This window comes from Mirounga leonina, unplaced genomic scaffold, assembly GCF_011800145.1.
Source record: "Mirounga leonina isolate KUSES-001 unplaced genomic scaffold, KU_Mleo_1.0 Mir_197, whole genome shotgun sequence".
Taxonomy (NCBI): Eukaryota; Metazoa; Chordata; class Mammalia; order Carnivora; family Phocidae; genus Mirounga; species Mirounga leonina.
This window is the reverse complement of record NW_023270494.1, coordinates 7,332,594-7,355,562: the sequence shown is the minus strand read 5'-3', so window position 1 is coordinate 7,355,562 and position 22,969 is coordinate 7,332,594. Positions and strand designations below refer to the sequence as shown.

The window sequence follows — 22,969 nt, the reverse complement described above, 5'->3', positions numbered from 1 at the left end:
CGCACACACTGTGCCCACGGTCCTGCACACCCGCGCACACTCACGCAAGGTGCACAGTGTATAAGCACATGTACACACCACACTCACAGCCCGGGCACATACTCACGCGTACACACGTGCACGCACTCCCACATGGACATACACTCACGTGCTCACACATGCATGTGGGCACACAACAGGGTACACCCACCCACACTCATGCAAACACACTCATGCACACGGGTAACAATCCCGGGGTGACCCCGTGTCCAGCCACTCCCATCTGAGGTCACCCAGGGCACCCCAATCCACCCTGCTCGGGTACAGGCACTCTTCCACTCACACTGAGGCCCCGGGCACTGTGGGCTGCCATATTCAGATGCACTCAGGGCACACGGATGTCCGGTCACAGACACACACATTCTCTCCCACCAAACCACATCTTCCAGGGGCAAGGGAGCCCCCGGGGACTGACCCCTTGGTGCTAGGGCTTTTCTCTCCAGAGGCGCTGTGTGTGGGGAGGAGGGAAGCTGGACAGGGAGGGAACTGAGGTTTGGGGCCAACAGATCCCCCCAGCTGTGCCCCTTCCCTGGGCTCCCTCACTAAGGTGTGGGCTCTCCGTGACTCACCCGCTAGGCTGCTTTTCCTCAAGTGAGCTGTGCTCAGAGAGAGGGGGGTGGGGGAGCAGCTGAGCCTCTACATCCACTGGGGGGGGTGTCACAAGGGGCTCTGGGCCTGCTGCCTGTGGGTGTCACCACAGATGTCCGAGGCTGACAGGCTGTGGGGACAGCGGCAGGTGGCTGAGCTCCGGGGACCAGGCTTCCTCCCCTCTTCCCACGGGCTTTTGGGCAATGGGAGACACAACGAGTCCTGGTGTGTGTGTGTGTGTCCTCCCAGACCTGCGGACACACGCCCCGCACCCCTTCTTCCTGCAGCAGGTCACCGGGGTGGCGGCAGGCTGGACAAGGGCCCCACCTCGTGGGTTTGCATTTGCAAAGATTCCTCAGGAAAGAAAGCAAGACTCCATCCAGTGTGATTTAAAGAGGAAAGTACATGTACCAGAAAATAGATAATAGTAATGTACCATTATATAATTAAGGTAATTAGCACTAGGATAAAAAACGTCATGTATCTAACATATATCAACTCAGCTAATGCTCGCGATCCTGGAGGAGGCTCATGCTAACGGAAGCTCAGTTTACAGATGAGAAAACTGGGCCCAGAGTAATTAAGTAACCTGCCCTAGGTCACACAGCGAACGAGTACCTCGCACAGAGGGGCCACCTGGTATGCAGAGAGGATGGACCTCACGGGGACGTGTACCCAATCGTTTGGGGTCTCTCCTTTCTGGGGCTGGTTTGGAAGCAGGAAGTGCTGACTATCTATATTATTTCCCCTTATACACAGAGAGACTGTTGATGGAGGGACAGGAGGGGCTTCTGGGCAGGACCTAAGGATTTGGTCTGCGGCAAGCTGCAGAGAAAGCTGGTGCCCAGTGCTGGCCACTGTGGGGATGCAGGGGCCCGGGGCGTGACTGCCCAGGGAAACTCTTTGGTGGGACTTTTGGTGATGGAAGGGGATCCGGTAGGAGAGGCATTGGGAACATGCAATCACTGGTGGCATTTTTCCCTCGGGTAGCAGCCTGAGGGATCCTGAATTCATGGGCGGGTAGGGGGCGGGGGAGAGAGAGAGAGACAGAGAGAGACAGAGAGATGGTGGGATGGGGAGAAACACAGAGACACACACACACAGGGGCAGACAGAGAGAACCAGAGAATCAGAGAGAGATAGAGACCCAGGGAGAGACAGTGAGAGAGGGACAGGGCGAGACAGACAGACAGACACACAGAAGCACAAGCTGCCCCCACAAAGGAAGCAGACGGGTCTCGAGGGCGGCTGGTCCCGGGAGGCTGGTCCCGGGAGGAGGATGTCAGGAAGATCCCCCCGTGGTGAGGGCCGGCAGGGCGATTCAGGAACCTTGATGGCTGTTCGTCTATTTTCAGCAGTTTCTGTCCTGTGCTGTAATTCCCCTCCCACACCTTCGCGAAGAGTGTTAAGCTCCCAACTGGCTTGTGCTAATGGTGCTTTGGGGAAGGAAGGGAGCCCTGTGCTCCGACCCGGGGAGGGGTCGCCCTTGGAAGGGAGGTGGCAGCCTGGGGGGCAGGTGGGAGGTTTGAGTGAGGCCTGAGGGTCCTCTGGAACAGAAGTAGGACAGGTGGCACTGAGGCCCAGGCCAGGTGAGCATCGTTGTCCCCAGGGACCTCGGAAGACGTGAGATGGTCATGGGCTCACCCCTCACAGACCGCGGACATTTGGAGAGTGGAGGACTTGGGTACAGTGGGTGCCCCCCACCCACCCACCTGGAGGGCTGCAGGGTGGAGGGTGCCACAACAGACAGCAGGAGGACCCCTAATTCTGAGTACAGAATATGGGGGGAGATGGACGCTGGGCCACAGGTGTTAGGCCTACGCACTCATCCCTTCTCCTGCCTCAGCGCTTCCCCTGCGGCCACACAGGGGTGGCTGGAACCTCGGGAGCGCCGGGCCCCCCTCTGGGTGCAGGCAAAGGACAGAGATGCGGGAGCAGCCGGGACTCGCTCACATCTGCAGGCGTCTGCGGCACCTGCAGCCTGCAGGGACCGGGCTGGGCAGGTGGGCTTGGGAAGACCCCTGCCTCCAGGAAGTGGGAAGATCCCCGCTGGCCCCACTGTCCAGCTTTACCCGACTTCTGGTGCTTTCTGATGAAAACAAGCTGCCCCTCACCTCTCCATGGGTGGCCCCTCAGCCCACAGGGTCCCTCTCCGCTTTCGCTAGGACTGTAAGCACTCTTGGGCTGGTTAACATACTCCTTGCCTGCTGACCTAAAGCCCTTGATCTGTCACAGAGCTCATTTGCTTTCTTTCGAGATTTGCAGACCACTGGCCTTGGAGAATGAAGGACCAGAACTTTCCTAGGCCACAGAGGCCAGCAAGTCTATTGAAGCTGCCTGGGCTCTCTGATTAGTCCAGCGATCTTTGAGCAAAATGCTTTTCTTTTTTAAGGTCACACCATGACTTTACTGACCTCCCCTGGCACATCTGGAGACCTTGCCCTCCTTTGCAGAAAGTAACAGACCATTTGTGCACATCACCAAGCTCGCTTGCACACACACCCCTCCCCTCCCCAGGTATCAAGGAACTAGAACTTCTTCCACAACCCCCGAGCACCGACACAACTCTGCACATGGCATCATCAAGTCTGCATGTAATCAAGAAACATCACAGAGCACTCTACTCCCTTAACTGATTAAACCCCATTAAACATCTCTGGGCCAGGCAGAAACCTCGGAGCTGGCCTTTGGACAAGAGGCTACCTTCTCCCCAGGTGGCTGGCCTCCTGAATAAAGCTCATATTCCTTTCCCATCAAAACTCGTCTCTTGAGTAGTGGCTTTTTGAGCGACGGGCAGCCAAACTGGGAACTGGGGTTTCGGTAACAGGATGTCCCCTCCAGGAAGCCTTCCTGAATACCCCCTGTGTTGTCCCAGAATTCCCTCCTGCCAGAGCTGGTGCATTTGTCACAAGTGAATGTAATGTCCTATGTACCCATAGGGGTCTCCCTGAGCTCATGTCTAGTACACGGTCCCATGTCCCCATGCACCGTGCCTGAAACAACACATGCTTAATGAACATTCTCTGGATGAGTGGATGAGATGGCCAGTGTAGAAGGCCACAGAATGCCCCCTAGAGATGTCCACATCCGAATTCCCAAAGCCTGTGAGGGTGTCACCTTATAGGAAATGATGGTTGAATTGGGTCCTCCAAAAAGATATGGTAACATCCTAACCCCAAAACGTGTAAATGTGCCCTTATTTGGAAACAGGGTCTTAGCAGATGTAATGAGTTAAGATGAGGTGATTAGGGTGGGTCCTAATCCAAGATGTCTGGTGATGTTGTAAGAAGAGAGGCAGACACAGACACACAGGGAGAAGGCCATGGGTCCCTGGAGGCAGAGACTGGAGCGACGGGGCCACAGGCCAAGGAGGGCCGACCACACCAGAAGCTAGAGGAGAGCCATACGATGGAGCCTGGGCACAGGGGCTTGGGAGCCTTCAGAGAGAGGGGCCCTGTGGACACCTTGATTTCCAACCTCCGGCCTCCAGAACTGAGAGAGAATCCAGGTCTATTGCTTTAAGCCCCCCCCCAGTTTGTGGCATTTTGTGGCGGCAGCTCTAAAGAACTCACACAGACGCAGCAGGGACTCTGCAGCTGTGATTTAGCTACAGACCCAAGATGCGGGCATGATGCTGGATGACTCCGCGGGGCCCAAGTGATCCCAAGCATCCTGCAGAAAAGGGTGATGTGAGGAGAAAAGAAGAGGCTGGAGGGATGTGGGGCAAGAGCCAAGGGATGCAGGCGGCCTCTAGAAGCTGGGAAAGGGGAGGAGGTAAGGGGTTTTCTCCCCTCCTACCTCCAGCAGGAAGGCTGCCCTGTTGCCACCTGGATTTTAGGACTTCTGACCGCTGGAACTGTGGGAGAATGAATGTGCTTTAAGTCACTAAGCATGGTTATTTGTTATAGCGACGGTGGGAAACTCATGCAGCCAGATCCCCTCCAGCCCGGGGATGGAGCTGGGGCCAGGAAGGTCTCTCGGACAATGTGGAGGGGGGGCGGAGGGTGGGGGATGACGCTGGACGCTGTCCATTCTCTGCAGACCCCTAAGAAGCAGGCAGTGGAGGGCTGAGCTGGGCTGGATGCAGAACTGCCTGAGGCAGCTACTCAGACAAGACACAGCCTCCTGAGCTTGGACAACCACCTTCTGATGGATGGTTCGTTTGGGCAGCTCAGGACCCTCTGCAGGGCCTCCCCTCCCTGTCCCAGCCTCCACGCTACCCCGGGAGCCCTGTGTGTGGCTCTGAGCATCCCTGCTCCCCCTGGGAGAAGCCGCAACGCCCGGATTTATCCTGGGGCCTGTGGTCAATGAGAGGGATGGTGGCATTATCGACTGGAGGCTGCTGACACCGTGACAGCCCAGGCTAGAGTTGGCTGGGGAGCGCGTCTGTCCGCCCTGTGACCTTCTGGGCCAATTAACTGCTCTCAATGAACAAGGGAAAGGACTTCATTAAGGGCTGCCATCAGCAGGGTGGTCCCCCCAGACTCGGAGCAAGAAGACAGGTGGGTGGGGGAGGGAGGCCCAACGTGGCCACTCAGCAGGCACAGGTGGGACCGTCACTGTGGCGAAAGGAAGCGGGGACTGCCCCCACTCTCTTGAACAACGATAAGAGCATCCAGTTCCGAACAAACACCTAAAGTACATTATCTGGTTCACCTCCACGCTCACTGCAGAGGGAAGGAGGGAAGGGATTCCTCCGCCTTTTATAGCCAGGGCCCTGGGCTCAGAATGATTGAGCAAGTTGTCTTAGGTCACCCAGCCAGAGGGCAGCAAAGCGACATTAAATGTCAGATCCATTTGAACCCACACCCTTCCCGCCCCACGCCTGCCCCTGACCTGGTGCCCTTGTGGTCAGCGGGCACACCCCAGAGAGAAATGCCTCCCGGGAGCTGCTGGAGGTGCCGTAACCTGTCCTGACCCAGGAGCCCCACAGACAGAATCACCCAAGAGCCAGTAGTCACAAGATCTGGGGTCATTTTGCAAAGCGCAGAATGGGACAGGACACCAGGTTTTATTCCGGGAGCAGAGAGACGCAAGACCTGTCTGGGCTCAAGGAGTTCAAACCTGCAGATGTTTCAGGGTGGATTTTCAAAACATGACTGGGACAGAAGGAATGCTGAGGTTTGAGGGGGTCGGGGGTCGGCTGTGTGGTTATTTATTTATTTATTTATTTTTTAGAAAGGAAAGAGAAAGGAAGAACAGAGAGGCAAGAAGTGGGGCCTGTCTTCTGCTCGCAGTGATGCTCAGGAATTTTCCCCAGGGCGCCCTGCTTCCTCCACCTCTGGGGCAGCAAAGCAGCTCTTTGTCCTGGGCTGTCCACACCCAGCTGAGATTCCTCAGGGGCTTTTTTTTTTTCTTACACCTAGTAACAGGCTGCATGGAAATCCGGCCTCCAGGAGCCAAGCTGTTTGTGCTTTGTGGCCAAATCGTGGAAGGCCTGGCGGAGTAACCTAACCGACCTGCTTTGCTCTCTCCCAGCCTCCCCAGCCTCCCAGGTGCACGGGGGAGAGGTTGCATTTATGGCCTCTCTGGGCCCCTGGCAGAGAAGCGGCCTCCTAATTAGACCCGCTGAAGGGAGGGCTGGAGGGAAGGCCGGGGCGGGGGGGTTGGGGGGGGGGACCCTTCTCCCTCCACTCTGCAGGGACACATCAGGGAACAATGTGAGCACAGCCTGAGTTCTGCATTTGCCTGTGCGTGATTCGTCCGCAAGAAACCCCAGGTAAATGCACAAAACCGCATGCAGCTGACTCACACGCAGAGCCATGCACCCCACGGGTCCCCCAAGCATCCTCAGCTCCCCGGGGTCTGGTCTTACAACTCTCCTTTCCATCTCAGACACCGCTCCCTCCCCCAGCTCGCAATAACTCGGCAGCTGTAGCCCTCTGCCTCCCACTTCCCCAAGCGGACCGCGGGCCCTTTCCCAGGTTGAGTGTCAGATTTATTGTAGTATTTACACATTTCTCACCCACCGAACATGCGGGAGCCTGTGTGACTGTCTTTAGAGGGTTGCTCTCTTTTTTTTATGTGCCCCTAATGAAGTTTCTGAATGCTGTTCCCTCACCCCATTTCCCCCATTAGCCCTGTGGTTTTTATTGCGTGATTTTGCATAGCGTGGTGGTTTTTACATTCTAGCAGAACTGACTGCAAAGCGCTTAGCACGGTGTCTTGACACTTGGGAAGCACTCAAGAAATGTGTCCTTGCGTGTACTATTATTATTAATCATTAGGCCCGGACTGGCGGGCCCACGAGGTGTCAGGCACTGGATTAGGCGCTGAGGATCAGCAGCAACAGTGGGAATAGCAAGGCCACGCGTCCACGGTGCTGGGCTGACTTGTGTTTAGGAGATGTTATTGCCACTGCTGTCCCCTGCCTAGAAACGCACTGCTCCCCAGCTCCGCCTCCAGTCCATTCCGTTCCTATTGCTATCCCCGCCTAGACAACGTGCTGCCCCCCTGGAGCTAAACATTGGCCCCTGGGCATCTCCGAGTCCCAGAGAACAGAAGGGAGGAGGGACTTGCTCATCTCTGAACAGGAAGGACTCTGTTACATCCCCTTCAACCACCACTAAGGATAATGGCTAATCCACACTAAAGGGGTGGGGCGCGTGGGCAGCATTCACTTGGGGGGGAGCCCTGGGTGGGTACAGAGGGCAGGTGATGGTGTGGACCCTGTCAGGCCCTGCCCAGCCGAGTCCTGCTCTCTGGGCTTCAGCAGGCTCCTGATTTTCCCAGGCCAGATGTTTGTGGCATTAATGAACGTTGATGAGGCTGCAGGATGCACCCCAGTCTCCCCCGGGGGCCCCCCCAGCTGGCCCGGGCAGGTCAGGTGGAGGGACGCTGGGAAGAGGCATCCCCAGCCATCCTGAGAGGGGCATGTGATGAGATGCCCGCTCTGTTCCTCGGTCCTCGGGGAGACCTGGCTCAAGGTCAGGGCCGATGTTCTTCCGCTCTACCTGCGGCCAGGCTTCAGGTGTCAGTGCGCTTCTCTTCCCAGAGTTCCAAGGCCAGGCACCCAGGCAGGGTGCTCCTGGCTCTGCGGTGTATCTCCCCTCGCGAGAGTCCTGGCTGCCCTTCCACTGAGGTCAGAAACATGCCCCCAGGTACCAGCGGCATCAAGTGCTATGCCAGGGGCTGTGGGGGCAAATGCTCTAAGGGGCGGTGGGCGCTGGAGAAGGAGGGTTTCTGACTGTCAGCGTTTGTGTGACCTCGGGCAAGTTGTCTGATCTCTCTGGGCCTCCATATCCTCATCTATAAAATAGAAATATAATAATAATAAATAATAACCTAAGCCAAGTACTATCTTAAGCACCTTATATTATGCGAAAGTATTTATTCCTCATTAACTACTCTGTGAGGTCAGAATTAATTTTATCCAAAGTTGGTGGATGAAGAAGCTGAGGAAACCAAGGCACAGAGAGGTTACGTAACTTGCCCGAGCTCACACAGCCAGTAGGTGGCAGAGCCCCAGGGGGCTGCCTCTAGATTTTGTGCTCTTAACCACCAGGCTCTAGTCCTTCCCTGAAGGTGAGGGTGAGGTGGTGAGGATGTCATGACGGGGCACATGTGATGGGCTTAAGACAGGGCCAGTGTGAGGCGTGTGGAAAGCACTCGCTGAGAATGAGCTGTCACTAGGATTATTAATGTTACTATATTTCACTTAGTCATCCATCCTGTGAGGAGGGAGCACTACCCTCAAACCATGGCAGCTTGTGTTAGGAGCTGTGATGGTAGTTGCCCTGAGCCCCGGCGGCCCAGAGTCGCCTCCCCTCCCCAGCCTTCTAAACACCTGCTCAGGCCCCAGGCAGCTGGCTCCGAACGCAATCCCAGCGGCCCTGACTTCCTGGCCTCTGTCCAGCATGACTCACTGCCACCTCTGCCCATTCTCTTTGGGTTTTCTAAAGTCACCCTCAGAAGTGACTTCAGGGAAATGTGGTGGGGGAACCAGGCCAGAACGGCGTTAATGAGGCCCTGAGGACCTGCCTGTGAGCTGCCATCTGGAAAAGGCAATCCGTGTGCACAGCCAGGCACCAGCCAGATCTGAGGCTAGGAGCCTGAAGAGCAGGGCTCTAATATTTTGCAACAGCTCCAGTCAAGTGTGGGGTCTATTCCTCCTGCTAAATCACGGTTGACCCTGTGACTTGCTTCCACCAATAGAATCTGGTGGAACATTCTGAAGCCCAGGCCTTAAAAGCCTTGTAGCTTCTGCATTCCCCTCTCAGACTACCAGGCCCCGAGACTACTAGGCCATGAAGGATGGTAAACCACAGGAAGAAAGACCAGCACCGCAGCTGTCCAGTCCAGCCCAGCAGACGGCCAGCAGAACGTACCTTCATGTGTGCCCAGCAGAAAAATGAGAAATCGTGGTTGTTTAGTCATGAAGTTCTGGAATGTTCTTCGGGGCAGCAATAAGTATCTGACCGGAGGCTGTGGCCGAGGTCAGGCTGAGCATGCTCCTGTGCGCGGGGGACCCCCCATCTCTGTACGTTCCTTAGGGGTCAAAAGTAAAGGAGCGGGTGCAATGGTTGGAGTTTCTGGACGTGTTGCAGGTTGACCTCTAGGGTCTGTGCCCCATCTCCGGTGAGATTGTGTTTCTTGGTTACTATACTCCATTCTGCAGGAAGCATGGCCTCTCCCTTCCCTAAGCCCTCCATGAGCCCCCACCTGCTCCCTGCTGACACTGAGCCCCCAGAGGTTGCCAGTTGGAGCTGAGACCCCTGCTCCCAACCCCCACCCCTCCTCCCACTTCCGAGAGGCTCTGTGTGGCTGACTTGCGCAGCTGGCTGGGAGCACGTCTCTTCCTTGGCCAGGGTGGGAAATTCAAAGTCACAAACACTTCGGCACCCCATTAGTCAGAGAGCAGAAAAGCAGGCCACGGCAGAGACTCCTCTTGGGAGGACAAAGACACAGGGCAGAGACCACTTGAACCCTCCCACGTAGCGATATCCCATGCAGGGGCTCTGAGGGGTATGGGTGGGGGGAAGGGAGTCAGGCACTAAGGCAGCCTCCAGGAAGCAGAGGTCATTACCAACTCCCCAGGCATCTGTCTAGACCATTTGCCTGCCTGAGTGCTAACTAAGTCAAGGTCTAATTAGTTTCTGTGTCCTGGCTGAAAGCCAGAGAAGGGGAGGCCCACAGGAAGATCTGGGGAAGGGGAGTTCTTAGGCCACGCTGGGGTCTCCAGGCCAGCTGTGTGGGAAGAAAGAACATCTCATTTCCATATATTGGACTATCCCAGATAAAAAACCTATGTGCCTCTGATGGAGACCACCTCTCCCTGCCTCCCCAAGGACCTCGGGCCACACATGCCCACCTTGCGCCCCTCTGTGTGCATTGGTTCCCAGGGATTAGGGCCAGATTTAAGTCTGTCAATTTTAGGTGCTGAATGATCAAGCCCTTCCTCATTTGCATGTTAAGTTTCCTAGTGGTAGAAAGAAATAGGCTCCGTTCATCAGAGGAGCTTTCTTTGGGAGCCTTTCATTAAAGTGGCAGCGAGTGCTTTGCCCGCGTGTTCTATTTTGCACTCTGGGGAGTCTGGGTACCTCGGCTCCCCATCCCAGGGCTTCTGGGACTGGCTCCAGAGTCTGTCAGTCACCACAAAATGGGAGGAGGGGAAGAGGGAGAAGAGAGAGCGTGGCTTGTGTGTGCACATCTATGTGTTCTAGAATGTTCTAGCAGTGAAGCTGGCAGCCGGTGCACATCCCTTGCCCCATCCCTAATTTGCAGTGCAACCCTGGACGTGTCACTTTATCCCTTGGGCATTAGTTTCTGCGTCTATAAAACGGGAAGCCTAGTGACTGCTTTGTGGATTCCTCGGGCCGCCTGTGAGAGTGAACCGCGTGGGTACACAGCGTCCGCGCCCGTGTGATGGGTCCTGCAGGGTGCCCACGTGTGGGCTGTGGATGGACACCCAGAGCTGTGTCTACGGAGCGCATCAGCAGAAGAAACACCGCAGCCTCCCTGCCTGCTCCAGCTTGAGGGGGGCCCACGGTGCATGGGCATGTCCTCCCTGCCCCACCTGCAAGAGCCCTCAGGGTCATGACACCTCGGAGCGATGCTGGGAACCCATGTGAACCCACAGGGACACCAGGAGAACTCAGCAGACATCCAAGGGGACAGAGAGGCGAGGCCAGCACCTCCTCCCCCAACACAGCGCATCCCTCCCGCCTCCTGAGGGGTTCAGCCTGCCTGATGGGGAGAAGGTCACCAAATCAACCTGGACCGAGGAGTCTCTGCCTTCGATCATGCCAGAGCACTGCACGACTGCCGGGGGGCGCAGGGGGTCCGGGTCTGAGTGGCCGTTCTGACCCTCACACCCTGTCTGGTCTCGGAGCAAAGCCACTTTCCCCTCCGGGCTACAAGGTGTCCCAGCTGTAGGACCGAGGGCTCAGCCATACCAGCAGGGCCTGGTGTGAGTCCATCAAGGCCATGAGCGTGTGCCCCTAGGCTCCGCGCCCTCAGCTCAGGGGCCGGCAGGGTGACACTCACCATTCATCTCTGGCCTCCACGGGAGTGGGGGGCCCACTTTTTCCCCCAGCCAGGACCCAGTAATGAGAATGTGAGAGCCGGGTTGCTATGGAAACCGAGACAGCCAATGCTTCAGAGACTTTTGCTTCTTGTTTCCCTTTTTCCCCTTACATTTTGAACTTATTCATCTTAATTGACATAATTATTGCAACGTCAGCCTGAGGCACAGGGAGCCAGCGGTGCCCCTCGCCGCCCACCACCTGCCCTGACCTTCCAGGGCTCTCCCTGTCGCCTCTCTCCCAGCTTCTGTCACTCACCAGCAAACCCCAAGGTCACGGCTGGCCCCCTCAGGTCCAGGAAGAACCTGTCCTAAAGCGGGGGCAGGCCTGCACCCCAGTGTTCCTGGGCACCTGTGGGGACGGGGTCGGGGCTGCCATCCGTAACAGAGAGGCCGTGTTCTCTCCCAGCAGGATTGCCAAAGCCGATGAGGGTGCCTTAGTGACACGGGGGAGCCGGACCCTCCTGCCGCTGGGTGAGTGAACTTGGGCCAGGCTCTGGGTCTCTCCGAGCCTCTGTCTTCTCATCCGTGCCATGGATTTGTCCTACCCACCCATTCATCCCATGCCTGGGAACAAATAAAGCATCAAAGGGACTCAGCTCGTTGCTACTTGGATTGTCGGGAAAAGACAAAGAAGGGGGGCAGGAGAGCCCCCCACGAGGGTGGCCAGCCCGTTCTGCCCTCGGGTCCTCTAATGCCCGGCCAGTTGTGCTCAGGCCAAGCCAGCCGCTGACTCGAGCATGGCAGGACGCCTGCACACACAGGGGCAGCCCTGGCTCCAGCTGGGAGGGTCTGGGGGGCACGGGTGCCTCGCTCTTGACCACTGGTTCTCAATGGGGCGGATGTGGCCCCCCAAGGCACATTGGGCAGTTCTGCAGACATTTTGGATGTCCCATTTGAGGGGGGAGGGAGCTACTGGCATGTGGTGGGCGGAGGCCAGGGATGCTGGGAAACATGGTGCAGGGCACGAGGCAGCCCCCACAACAAGAAATGCTCTGCCCCCAAATGCTAACAGTGCCCAGGCCGAGAAACCCTGCTCTCGTGGTCTTCCTCGTGGGCGACGTGAGCATTTTCTGGGGGTCCTTCTAACTCTGCTACCTCGCCCGTCGCTGGAAGCCTGCCCTGTGTGTGTGGATGCGGGGCCTGCTGGGCTCCCCGCAGCCCTCCTCCCCTCCTGGGCTCGTCAGGAGCCGGAGGAGGGCCTCTGGGTCAGGGGAAGGACAGCACGCTTGGCTGGGGGCCTCTTCCTCCTCCCAGCCCACTTCCCCCATCCCTCCCTAAGGATTACAACATTTCTAAACTCGTTAACTTTTAATTACTACCTTCCCTCTGCCTGAGTACACTGGCTCTGTGCCACGTACATCTCTATTAAAATTCAATTTATGCCCATCATAACTAATTCCTACACTCTGGCTTTCTCACTGGCAGCCTTCAATTTTCAGACAAGATGCCCAAACTCACGGCCAAATCAGAGTCCATCTCCAAAGAGGCCGGCAAGGGGTGGGTGGGTCCGGCTTTGTCGTGGAAGAGGAGGCTGGACCTCCTAGGAGCACCGGAATGAGACCCTGGCCAGGCAGGAGGAGTGGGGACAGCCTGGCCTGGGGGGTGGACGGGGGTGGGTGGTGTTTACGGGTTGGCTTCCAGGCCACGGTTTCCACTCACACAGCCACCGATGACCAGACACCCTTCTGTACCCTTAACCTCACGTGACGCTCACGACCCTCTGGGAAGTAGCGACTGGTGCCATTATTCCCATTTGACAGATTGGGCAACTGAGGCAGGGGTCCCATTGAGGGTCCGGACTGGGATTCATACTGGGGGGACGCCGGTGCTGAGTTTAGAGAGATCAGGCAGCAAAGGTGCGTATGGACAGGACAGGTCAGGGAGAGGTAAAAGCAGGGTGTACTGAACAGCAGAGACCATCGGAAAAGGGCTCCTTCTGCCCTTGAGCCAAGGGTGTTGGTGAGAGAGGAGACTGGACAGAGGGCAGGACCAGGACACACAGGGTCTTGAGGCTCCCTTGACCCAAATCCTCCAGAGACCACCCACCACCTGCAGGATACAGCCCAGAATGTTCTCATGCTCACCCCTGCCTCCACATCGTCCCCCCTACAGGCCCCTCATCCAGCCCTCCTCTCTCTCCCTGAGGTCACCTCTGTCCCTAAATCTAGCTGACCGTTGTTAAGTGTCCCACAGCAGCTGACACAGCTGGCCACTTGGTCCTTCTCTAAAGCCCCCCACTTCTGTGACACCCCGATCGCCATCGTGGCCTCCTGGCTTCGTGCTGCTGGGCAGGTTTTCACTGCTTTTGTTTATCTGCCTCCTGGGGTTCTGAGGCTCTTCCCCCTGTGCCGTGTCCACTCTCTCATCCTGCTCATTCCCACGGCATCAGCTGTCATGGTGACCTTCAGCGTGGGCTTTTCTTCATTCCTTCCTGCCTGCTGGACGAGGCTGCCTGAAGTCTCACCGAACACCCAAAGGGAGCACGGAGACCTCCCACAGTGTCCCTTCCAGCTTTTCCCCCACCACCTGCCTCTCCACCTGCCTCCCTCCCTCCCCTGCACATTCAGCCCATCGTCGAGGCCTGTCAGTTCAGCCTCTGAGGTAGGTCTCGGACCCATCCATTCCTCTGATCCCCGCTGTCTCCAAGATGGCCCGGCCACCCACCTCCTGCCTCGACGGCCCAGCCCAGCTCCCACCTGCTCTCCTCCAGCCCACTCCCCACCCAGCTGCCTGGCTATACGGTTTGAAAGCAGACATCTGATGGTGTCCCTTCCCTGTGACAAATGAGTCAGGGGCCCCACGTCGCTGTTGGCTTGAGATAAGAGCCCCCTAAGAGAGCCAGCAAGCCCTGACCTAACTGACCCCATCCGTTCCTCCAGGGTCCTGACCTCCTGTCCGAGCTGGTCATCTTTCAGCTCCTCCAGCCTCAGAATCTGTGTGCACGGCTCTGTCTGCAAGCCCCCTTCCACCCCTGCTAACTCTACCCATTCTCTAGGTCTCAGTGTCCCTGGTGACACGTCCGACCTGTGGTTTCCCTCGATAGCACGCGTTGAAACTGGGGTCCATTAATACGTGCGCAGAATGACTGCGTTCTGCTTCCATTCCAGACTTCGAGCTCCATGGGGGCAAGGGCTCTCTGGGCTCACTCAGCGCCCAGTGTCAGCGCGCCGGGGGTGGGGGAGCATCCACACCAATGCCCCTTCCCCTCTCGGTTCAAGTTCAACATCTTCCACAGGTGGCCCCAATCTTCTCTGGGACCCTCTCTTGGTCTTTACACCTGCCGTCCCTCCCTAGTCCAGGCCCTTACGGCTCTTGCTCTTCGGCTAGAACAAAGGTTTGCAAAGGGCAGAGGGATGGGCACGGCTGGCCTGCCCTTCCTTATTGTCCTCCTGGTCTAGCTCCGTGCCCGGCGGGTAGAAGGTCCCAAATCTGTGCCTCGTGACTGAGCAAAGGTAGGCCTCTCCTGACGTTCATCCATCAGGCTGGGAGGGAGAAGATCTTCCACGACTTCAGGGAACTAAGCCACGGAGCCTCACGTCCCTCACTACCAAGATGCCTCTCCTGCAGGAGCTGCTGATGTTCAGGGATGGAGAACAGAGCCAAAGGGAAAGGGCCCAGCACGGGGCCCGGCCCAAGGTGGCTGGTCATTTGGAGTGCTCGTTTTCAAGAGTTAACATATGTGAAACCCTTCAAACAGGGCTGGGCCCATGTAAGTGTCCATGTTAGCCGTGACTGGCTCTCCTTTGCTGGTTTAGAAGGCTGGCTGGGGCCATCCCCAGAAAGCGGGTCCTAGCAGTGCCACTGTCCTGGGAGAGGACAAACAAGGCCAGACAGCCAGCTTGGAGTGGCAGGGGGTGGAATGCAGGCTTGGGGCCCAAAAGATCCTGGGTAAACCTGACTCCCCAGGTCTGGCTGTGTGACCCTGGGCATGTTGCTGAATCTCTCTGAGCTGTGACTCCTAGCTATGAGGCAGAGATAATAATAGCACCAATCTCCCAGAACTGCTGTTGGTAAGAGCTCGGCTCCGTTTCGGGCACCCACGTGGTAGGTGCTCCAGTGCCCTCTGGGAAGCCCGCTGGCCTCTGCGTCCCCAGCCTCTGCCACCTGCTCTCACTTCTAAGGGGAGGCCAGAGGACAAGCCAGAGACAAAGCAGCTGGTGCGGAGAGTTTCACTTCATCCTCTCCTCTGAAGAATTTCAAAGGCTGTGGCATGCCTGGGTCTCTGCCTCTACTGCGGGGCTTTACTGTCTCTGCCGCTGAGCCCGCGTGCAGAGCCCCAACACCATGCTCCCCCCACAAGGCACATCAGCCTGGCAGTGGGGCTGGGGACCCAGCCTGGGGCCAGCCAGATGCCCTGCCTGGCTCACCGGAGGTTCCCCTCCACACACCTGCTCTTCTCCACGCCAGCCAGGGGCCAGCTGTGGCCTCAGGGGCGGGACTCGGCCTCTGCTGGTCTCACTCCCTCTCGCTTGCGTGTCAGGGGGTCTGAGGGGGCCTCTGGCTTCTTGCCTCTCAGGGCAGAAGAATGACGTACAGGGACAGGAGTGTGGCAGGAGGAGCCCGATCTGGACCCCGTGTGCATCTCTACAGGTGGGACAAGAACACACTCTGGGAAACAGACCTCCTGAATCTGCCTCTTGCTCTCTTCATGACCCCGCAGGCAAGATCCAGAAGCCCTCTGAGCTCCAGGCTCCTCGTTTGCAAAAGGAGGGTAATAACGCTGTGAGAAAGTGTATGTTAAGTTAACCATGCGTGGGAATCTGTGTGTGTGCGCGCGCGCGATCCACCCAGCTGCTTTGTTTTTCTGATTCGATTTTAAGGGTGAGCAAAATTATGGGAGACAGCACAAGCAGGGCAGGACAGCAGAATCTGGTGGATGGCTTTGCCAGGATGTGGTCACAAGGACAGGCGGTTCTGGGCCATCCCCCTCCCTCCTCCCCCATTGCTCCTGAGCTGCTGGGTTGTCCCCAGCCATGCAGCCCTGGCTGGTTTAGCGGAAGCAAAGGGAGGCAGAATGGATGCAGCCTGGGGAGATGGCCTGGGGCAGGGGGAGGGGAGGGGAGGAGGAGGGAGGGCAGAGGAGGGGGGCTGAGGGGAGGGAGTAGAGGGGAATGATCTGATGGAAGAGGCTCCAGGGGCAACACAGGAGGCCCCGACCTTTCATGAGTTAGCATCCCACCTGGTCAGGAAGTTAGGCTAACACGCCAACGTGTTTTGCACAGACACGGACTCCCAACGGTTACACATGCATACAAGAGCATGAAGGAATCACACCCCCCCACTTACCCACCCCCATGCGCACACTCATGCACAGAGGTTAAAAACACATTAGACCTTAGGCCTCCAACTAAGTATTGTGTTCAGCTTCCTCCCACCCCTCCCACCCACCCCTAACACACACTCCGAGAGTCACTGTGGGAAGCCGTGCACCTGTTCGACTGACAGAAGTGGGCAGGGGGACGGCGCCCAAAGCTTTGGGAGGGTCTTCCCATGCATTGTCCCACCCACATGGGAAAAGAGATCTCATTTCCTTAGAGTCCGATAGTGCTTTGTACCCAAGTGGTACCCCCCACTTTACAGCCTGTAAACTGTTACAGCCACTTTATTTCTCAAACTGGGGGTTCAAGGCTGGTTTACAAAACAGGTAAGATAGGTCACCAACAAGGGGCTCTCACAGCACTTGATAAGACAAAAAGAGTTCTAAGAAGGGTCCCGGACCATAACAGTGGCATTGGAATGGGTGGAGAGGGTCCCCGCGACCACCTCAGAGATGTGCTCGTTTGCACGTGAGATCTGGTGGGTTTGTTACCAGACCTGTGCTGTTATTCTGTCGAGACAAACACCCCGTATAATCCTAGCAGGTGCCATCTATTCCATGACATCAGCGACGGACCTCGTCCCATAGAATCTCATTTAATTCTTACTGTAACCTTCTAAAGTAGGCACGTGCCTGATTCCAGGAAAAGAAAACAAGTGCACAGTGGCTAATTCTGCCCGAGGTCACAGAGCCAGGAAGTGGTAGGAGCGTGATTATATTCAGGTGGCCCTAACTCCGAAGTCCATGCTATTTGTACTCTGCCCCCCGGGATGGATATGGCCCCACAGATTCATCCCAGACACTCATGCTCAGAAGGATGCACAGGCTTCCCTTTGTGTAGATGTTACACGCACGCGTGCACACACACACACGTGCGTGTACGTGCGTCACGCCCATTTGGCTACAGATCCCACTGAGAATAAAGGCCAGTGGAAACTGGATGTGAATGCAAACTTCTTCCTTTGGAGACGGGGTAGGAAACAGTGAAATTTATGGCGGCACTTCGAATCTTATTTTCTCTTGACTTGCTGAGTAAATTCAGCCATCTTTTTGCCTGAAAATTGGATATTATCACCCAACTCAGAGCCTGGGGTTTGCAAGAGACTAGGAAGTAGAAAGCAGTGCTCAGAGAACCACGGGATGAGAAGCTGGCCACCCTCCTCTGGGATGCAATTTTTGGTGTGCATGTATTTCAAAGGCAAATCTGGAACATTTTATTGAGCCAAAAGGCAAGAGAGTGCTGGAAATCCGGGGGGGACATGTCCAAAAGACCCAGGATGCAGCTAGAAGAAGCTCCACTGGCCAATTATGGGTTACTACTGAGCATCAAAATGAATAATGACAGGGATAGATCAAGACACATTGAATAGGAAAAATTATCCATCAGTTCATACTGATGCTATATTATTTTAAAGAAGATGAGAAAGGGAAGATCTCTTTTACAAAAGAATGACAAATATAAGTTAAAAAAAATGATAGAAGTAGAAAATCCGCTTATCACCACCACAATGGTAATAATGGATTCAGGTTAGACTCATCCATGGATACTCAACCACCGGGTGAGGGATTCCTGGGGAGGAGACTATTCACAGTTTCCAGTTATCCCCTAAAGGCAAGGGGATATCTCCATACCTTGACAATGGAGAAATCTGGTGCACCTCACCTTGACCAATTCATCAAACCCAAATCACCAATAATGGGGCAAGATGATACTGAGTGCCTTCATGTACGAAGCGCTGAGAAGGACACACATCTGGGTAATACTCTTGCCCAAAAGGTTTAACATGAGTCTAATCATGAGGCTAGAACTGGACAAATCTATACTGGGGGACATTCTGCAAAGCTGGCTGAGGTCTCAGAAATGTCAATGCCATGAAAGATGGGAGAAAAATGAGGGATGGTTCTAGATTGAAGGAGTCCAAGAGTCCTGACAACTAAGTTTACTGTGCGGTCCTTGATTAGATCTTGTATCAAACAATAGTAAAAATAGCTACAAAGAACATCACTGGGACAGAGATACGTGAATATGGGCCGCATATGAGACAGAGGTACCATATCAATGGGACATTTCCCCAGCGTGAACATTGTGTTGTGGTTCTGTAGGAGAATGCCTTGTTCTTGGGAAATTCTACTTAGGGGTGAAGTGACATGATGTCTGCAAATTCTTAAATAACTTAGCAAAAATAAGTGGGATGACCCAAGCTGGATCAATCAGAATCTTTCCCCAGGGCTTCCCATGTAGAACTTCCAGGGACGCTCCTTCTGCCCTGAAATCATGGGACTGTAAGCCTGTGACCGCAAACTTCTCAGTGTCACTAACCACATGAGAATGAAGTCTGCACCCAGAGGTGGTGCCGCTGAGCAGCCCAGGGGAGACAGAGCGCCCGGCAGAACCAAGTTCTTAGTTCTGAGCCCCGAGACCCCCGGAAATGCCAAGGCTCCTGAAGCCCTGACCTCAGTCTGTGGCTTACTTGTAGCATTGTGTATAAATGGTGAGAAGGCAAAAGGTATAATGGGATGTATTGTGGATGATCACAAAGGGCAGAGAGAGGCAGACGTGAGTGTGTACATGTTGTGAGACAGAGACAGAGAGATACTGATTGAGAACACACGTGTGTACTATGAGGAAAGGCTTTCTGAAGGAGCTGGGATCCTGCAGGAGAGAGAAAGAAGGTTCTAGAAGACTCAATATTGCAAGTAGAGGGGACAGGATGGTTTGAACAAAGGCAGTGCAGAGGGCACGGGCAGGGGGCTGCCATGGGGCCCGGGATGGGAGGGTCCTGTTTGGTCTCGGTGTATCACCTCAGATGGGAGCAGCAGGGGGTAAGGTGCGTGCCATCAGGAGCAACCCTGAAGAGCTCCGAAGGCAGTGTAGGGAGAGGAGTTTCCCCAGTGGAAGCTTCTTTGTGTCCCCCTGAAATTGCCACCCAACCACCCAACTGACCTTTGAGTAACCTAAAGAGCCAGGTGCCGACCCCCATGTGGTCGAAAATCCATGTATGACTTTGGACTCCCCAAACTTAACTACTAATAGCCTACTGTTGACCAGAAGCCTGACCGGGACCATAACCAGTCAGTTCTCACGGATTTTCTATGTTATATGCATTACGTACTGTATTCTTCCAAGAAAGTAGGCTAGAGAAAAGAAAATGTTATTAAGAAAGCCATAAGGAAGAGAAAACACATTTATGGCGCCGTTCTGTATTTATCAAAAACATCCCCACGTCAGCGGACCCATGCAGCTCAACCCATGTTGTTCAAGGGTCAACGGTGTCTGCATTCCCCACTCTGCTCTGTTTTCTAGAACCCGCAGGGCACGGTGAGCGGAGGTTGCTTGGGATGCATATTAAGGAAGCGGTCCTTCCTTGATGAGACGCTGGATGTAGAGGATTTCCAGCCCTGGAGCCAGACGACTTGTATATGAAGCCCAGCTCAACAATCTGACCTTGGGTGAAGTGTTTAATGTCTCTGAGCTGCAGTCTGCCCGTCTGTCAAATGGGACAACTAATTGAACCTACTCATAGGGTTGCTGGCAGGACTGAATGATGAAGAACCAACCCTCCTCCTCCTCCTCCTCCCGGATCCTGGCCCGGCTCCCTGCAGGCAGAAGTCAGGGGCAGGCTGGGAGGCCCTGACACCACTTACACCTGTGGCGTGCGTGCTCTACATGCTCCCGGCGTTCCCATGCAGGCATGTCCCCCATCCAAAGGGTGCGGCTCTTCACGGAGGCTGTCAAAACTGCCCAAGGGACGCCAGGCAGCAGCTAGGAGAGCTCTGGGCCCCCAACTGAAAACCTCCATAGGGCCTGCTCACGGGGGCACCCCTAGTCTCCCTCGTGGGCTCCCTGGAGACCCAACCCCCAGAGTGGCCAGCACTGGAGGGCCTCCTGCTTCCTGGACTCTCACCATCTAGAGAGGAAGGTGGTCCTCCTGTCCCGGACCCTCCCGTTCCCTTCTCTGACAAAGTGGCCACACCTACCAGCCAATGCAGTCCAGGGTTGGGGCACAAGGAACCTGGGCCTGGGGATGGGGGGGCATCCCAAACTCTGGCCTCCCCGCTCAGCTAAGAAAAGGATGGTTCTCCAGAAAGGACAGATCCTCAAGCAATTAAACACCCTCCTCTCATTTGCCTTCTGGTCCCTGGCGCAGATCTGTATCAACATCCCCAGGGCAAGACAATCTTGTATCCCCAACAAACCCGATTATGCACATCAGGCCTGGGGATTAATCACCATCCACAGGATTGGGAGCCAATAAAAACAGGCAGAGATGAGATGGGAGATAGGAGCCGGAAGGGGGGGGACTTCCAGGAGGAAAATGCTGGAGGCCCAGCCGGGCTTGGGGGGTAGCTCGGGCTTCCAGGAGCAACAACGCGCTTCACTGAGACCCTGTGCCATTCCTCCTCCACTTTCTCCCCACTTGGCGGTGTCCTGGGGAGGGAAGGGCCAGTCCAGAGCTCCGGGCATGGGCATGAACATGGAGTGGGGACAAGCCCCAAGGCCCTGGGCAGGCCACCTCCATGTCACACCTGCACTGCCCCCAAATACAAGATATTCCCTCACTGAACCCACGTTGCCACATGCCCCCCACCCGTGTGTCGGACCCAGACCCCTCCAGTGCCCCCAGGAGATAGCAGAGTTCTCAGGGGTTGGGGAGGAGGGGCTCTGGTCACAGGCACGACCACAGCCCAGCGGCTGGTGGTGGAGTCCCCTACCCCGACCATCACCTCTGCTCTGTTCCCTGTTTCATGGTCTACTCCGTCTGGGTAGCACCCCTGGCCCGCCCCCTAGACATCCTCTGTTGGGCTCAGCAGGGCAGGGGCCTCTTACTCCTCGGGCAGGGCTGTCTTTGCCCCCCAACTTCCACCACCCCAGCCTCCCAGGAGCGCTGGCATGGGAACTCTTGCCCCCAAACTGCCAGGCAGGCCCCCATCCTGGTTCCCCTGGCAGCCAGGAGGGAGGAGAGGGGAGGGGAGAGGAGGGGAGGCGAGGCTTGCCTGTACTCCAGGGAGAACTTGGTCAGCTCTCTGTTGTTGTGGAGCCACTTGAACTCCAGTGGCCAGCTGCCCTCGGCCATGCACGTGAGCACCAGGCGGTTCCCCTCCAGGTGCACCTGCGTCCGCACAGGCTCCGTCTTGAAATAGGGGGCCACGTCATCTGTGGGAAACAGACACACAAAGCCACCAGTTATCACCTGCTTGCCTTCGGGTGGTTGCTCACGTAGTGCCCTAACGCCCCTGGGCAGACAGAGCAGGTGCATCCAGGTCACTTGCTCAAGGTCACGTGGCCGGGGAGGACTTGAACCTGGGTCGGTCCGACTTCAGAGCTTGATCTTCAGAGTGACTCCTCCACGCCTACCAACCAGTTCCCCGCCTCCCTCCTCCTAGACCACACCAGGCTCACTCCTTCTGCTGCCACCCCTTCCCTCTTTCCGGTACTTTCTGTCTCTCTCCCCTCTGGATCCCCAACCACTGGATACCCTGTGCTTCTGGATTTCTCCCTCCAGGACAGAAGGAAGGGGGAGGAACCTGCTGCACTTCAGTCAAAGGGAATATAAATGTCACAAGGAAAACAGGGGGGTGGGTTGACACAGTGGCAGGTGACAGGTATCCTGGGTCCTGCCCCCGAGGCTGGGGGAGCCCCTCAAAGACATCAAGGGCAGAGTCCATCCGGTGGGCCCCCTCCACCACCAGGCTGCTTGATCCTTCTGTCCTCTAACGCTCAGATTTGGCCAGAATTGGGCGTCTGTGGTCTGCAGGCGGCTTCACATTCATGTCAAGGCCTCACCCTGGCCCCAAGCACAGTCTGACGACTCAGCACCCGTGATGTACGTCTGGGGCCCGGTCAACTGGCTGAACTGCATCGCGCCCCCACCCCACACCCCTGGTCTCAATCTCATGAGTGGATAACTTGTGACTACTGGGGAGGGTCTTCCTGGAACCCCACCCCATCCCTGCTCCTGACCCCCTGCATGGCTCCTGATAACAGTCACAGAGCTCACCGCCTTACAAAACCCATCAGAAGGCCCTCTCTGGGGAGTGGGCTGGGGGAGCAGCGCCCACCCTGGCCCGGGTCCTTCGCCCGCTTCTGGTGGCAGCGGAGGGCAGAGAGGCCAGCAAGCACCCATTTGCGGGGAGCTGGGAGCACGCTCTGCTGAGGCAGCCGCTCTGCTCCCCATTTGACAAATGGGCACATTCGCACTTCAAAGGCACATTCCTATTCCCCAGCAGCGTTCAAGAGCCCTTTGAATCTCATTTTTAAAAACCCTCTGTTAGTTCCTGTCATCACCCGTTTGTTTTAAAACAATAACACTCCCAGCCCCCAGTGATTCAGTCCCTGGGATGCAGGGCTGACTCAGAGCCAGAACATCAGAGGGGCGGGTGGGCGGGGCGGGCGCTTGCACACGCACACGTGCACACGCGCTCTGCACCCAGACCCCCTCGCCTCCGTACAGCGGCTCACTGGGCAACCTGCGCCCAGGTCCGCATGTGCCAGCTCATTCC

General features: G+C 56.3%; 1 protein-coding gene across 1 annotated transcript in view; it reads right to left on the bottom strand.

Moving 5' to 3' along the window:
• Positions 1-22,329, bottom strand: part of SDK2 (sidekick cell adhesion molecule 2) — a 131,967-nt gene extending 109,638 nt beyond the window's left edge. The window contains exons 1-2 of the mRNA XM_035026354.1: positions 22,254-22,329; positions 21,464-21,623 (exon numbers count right to left, since the gene is read on the bottom strand). Of these exons, the coding sequence (XP_034882245.1) occupies positions 21,464-21,623; positions 22,254-22,329 (236 nt within the window). The remainder of the gene's footprint in view (positions 1-21,463; positions 21,624-22,253) is intronic.
• Between the last annotated feature and the right edge of the window lie 640 nt (positions 22,330-22,969).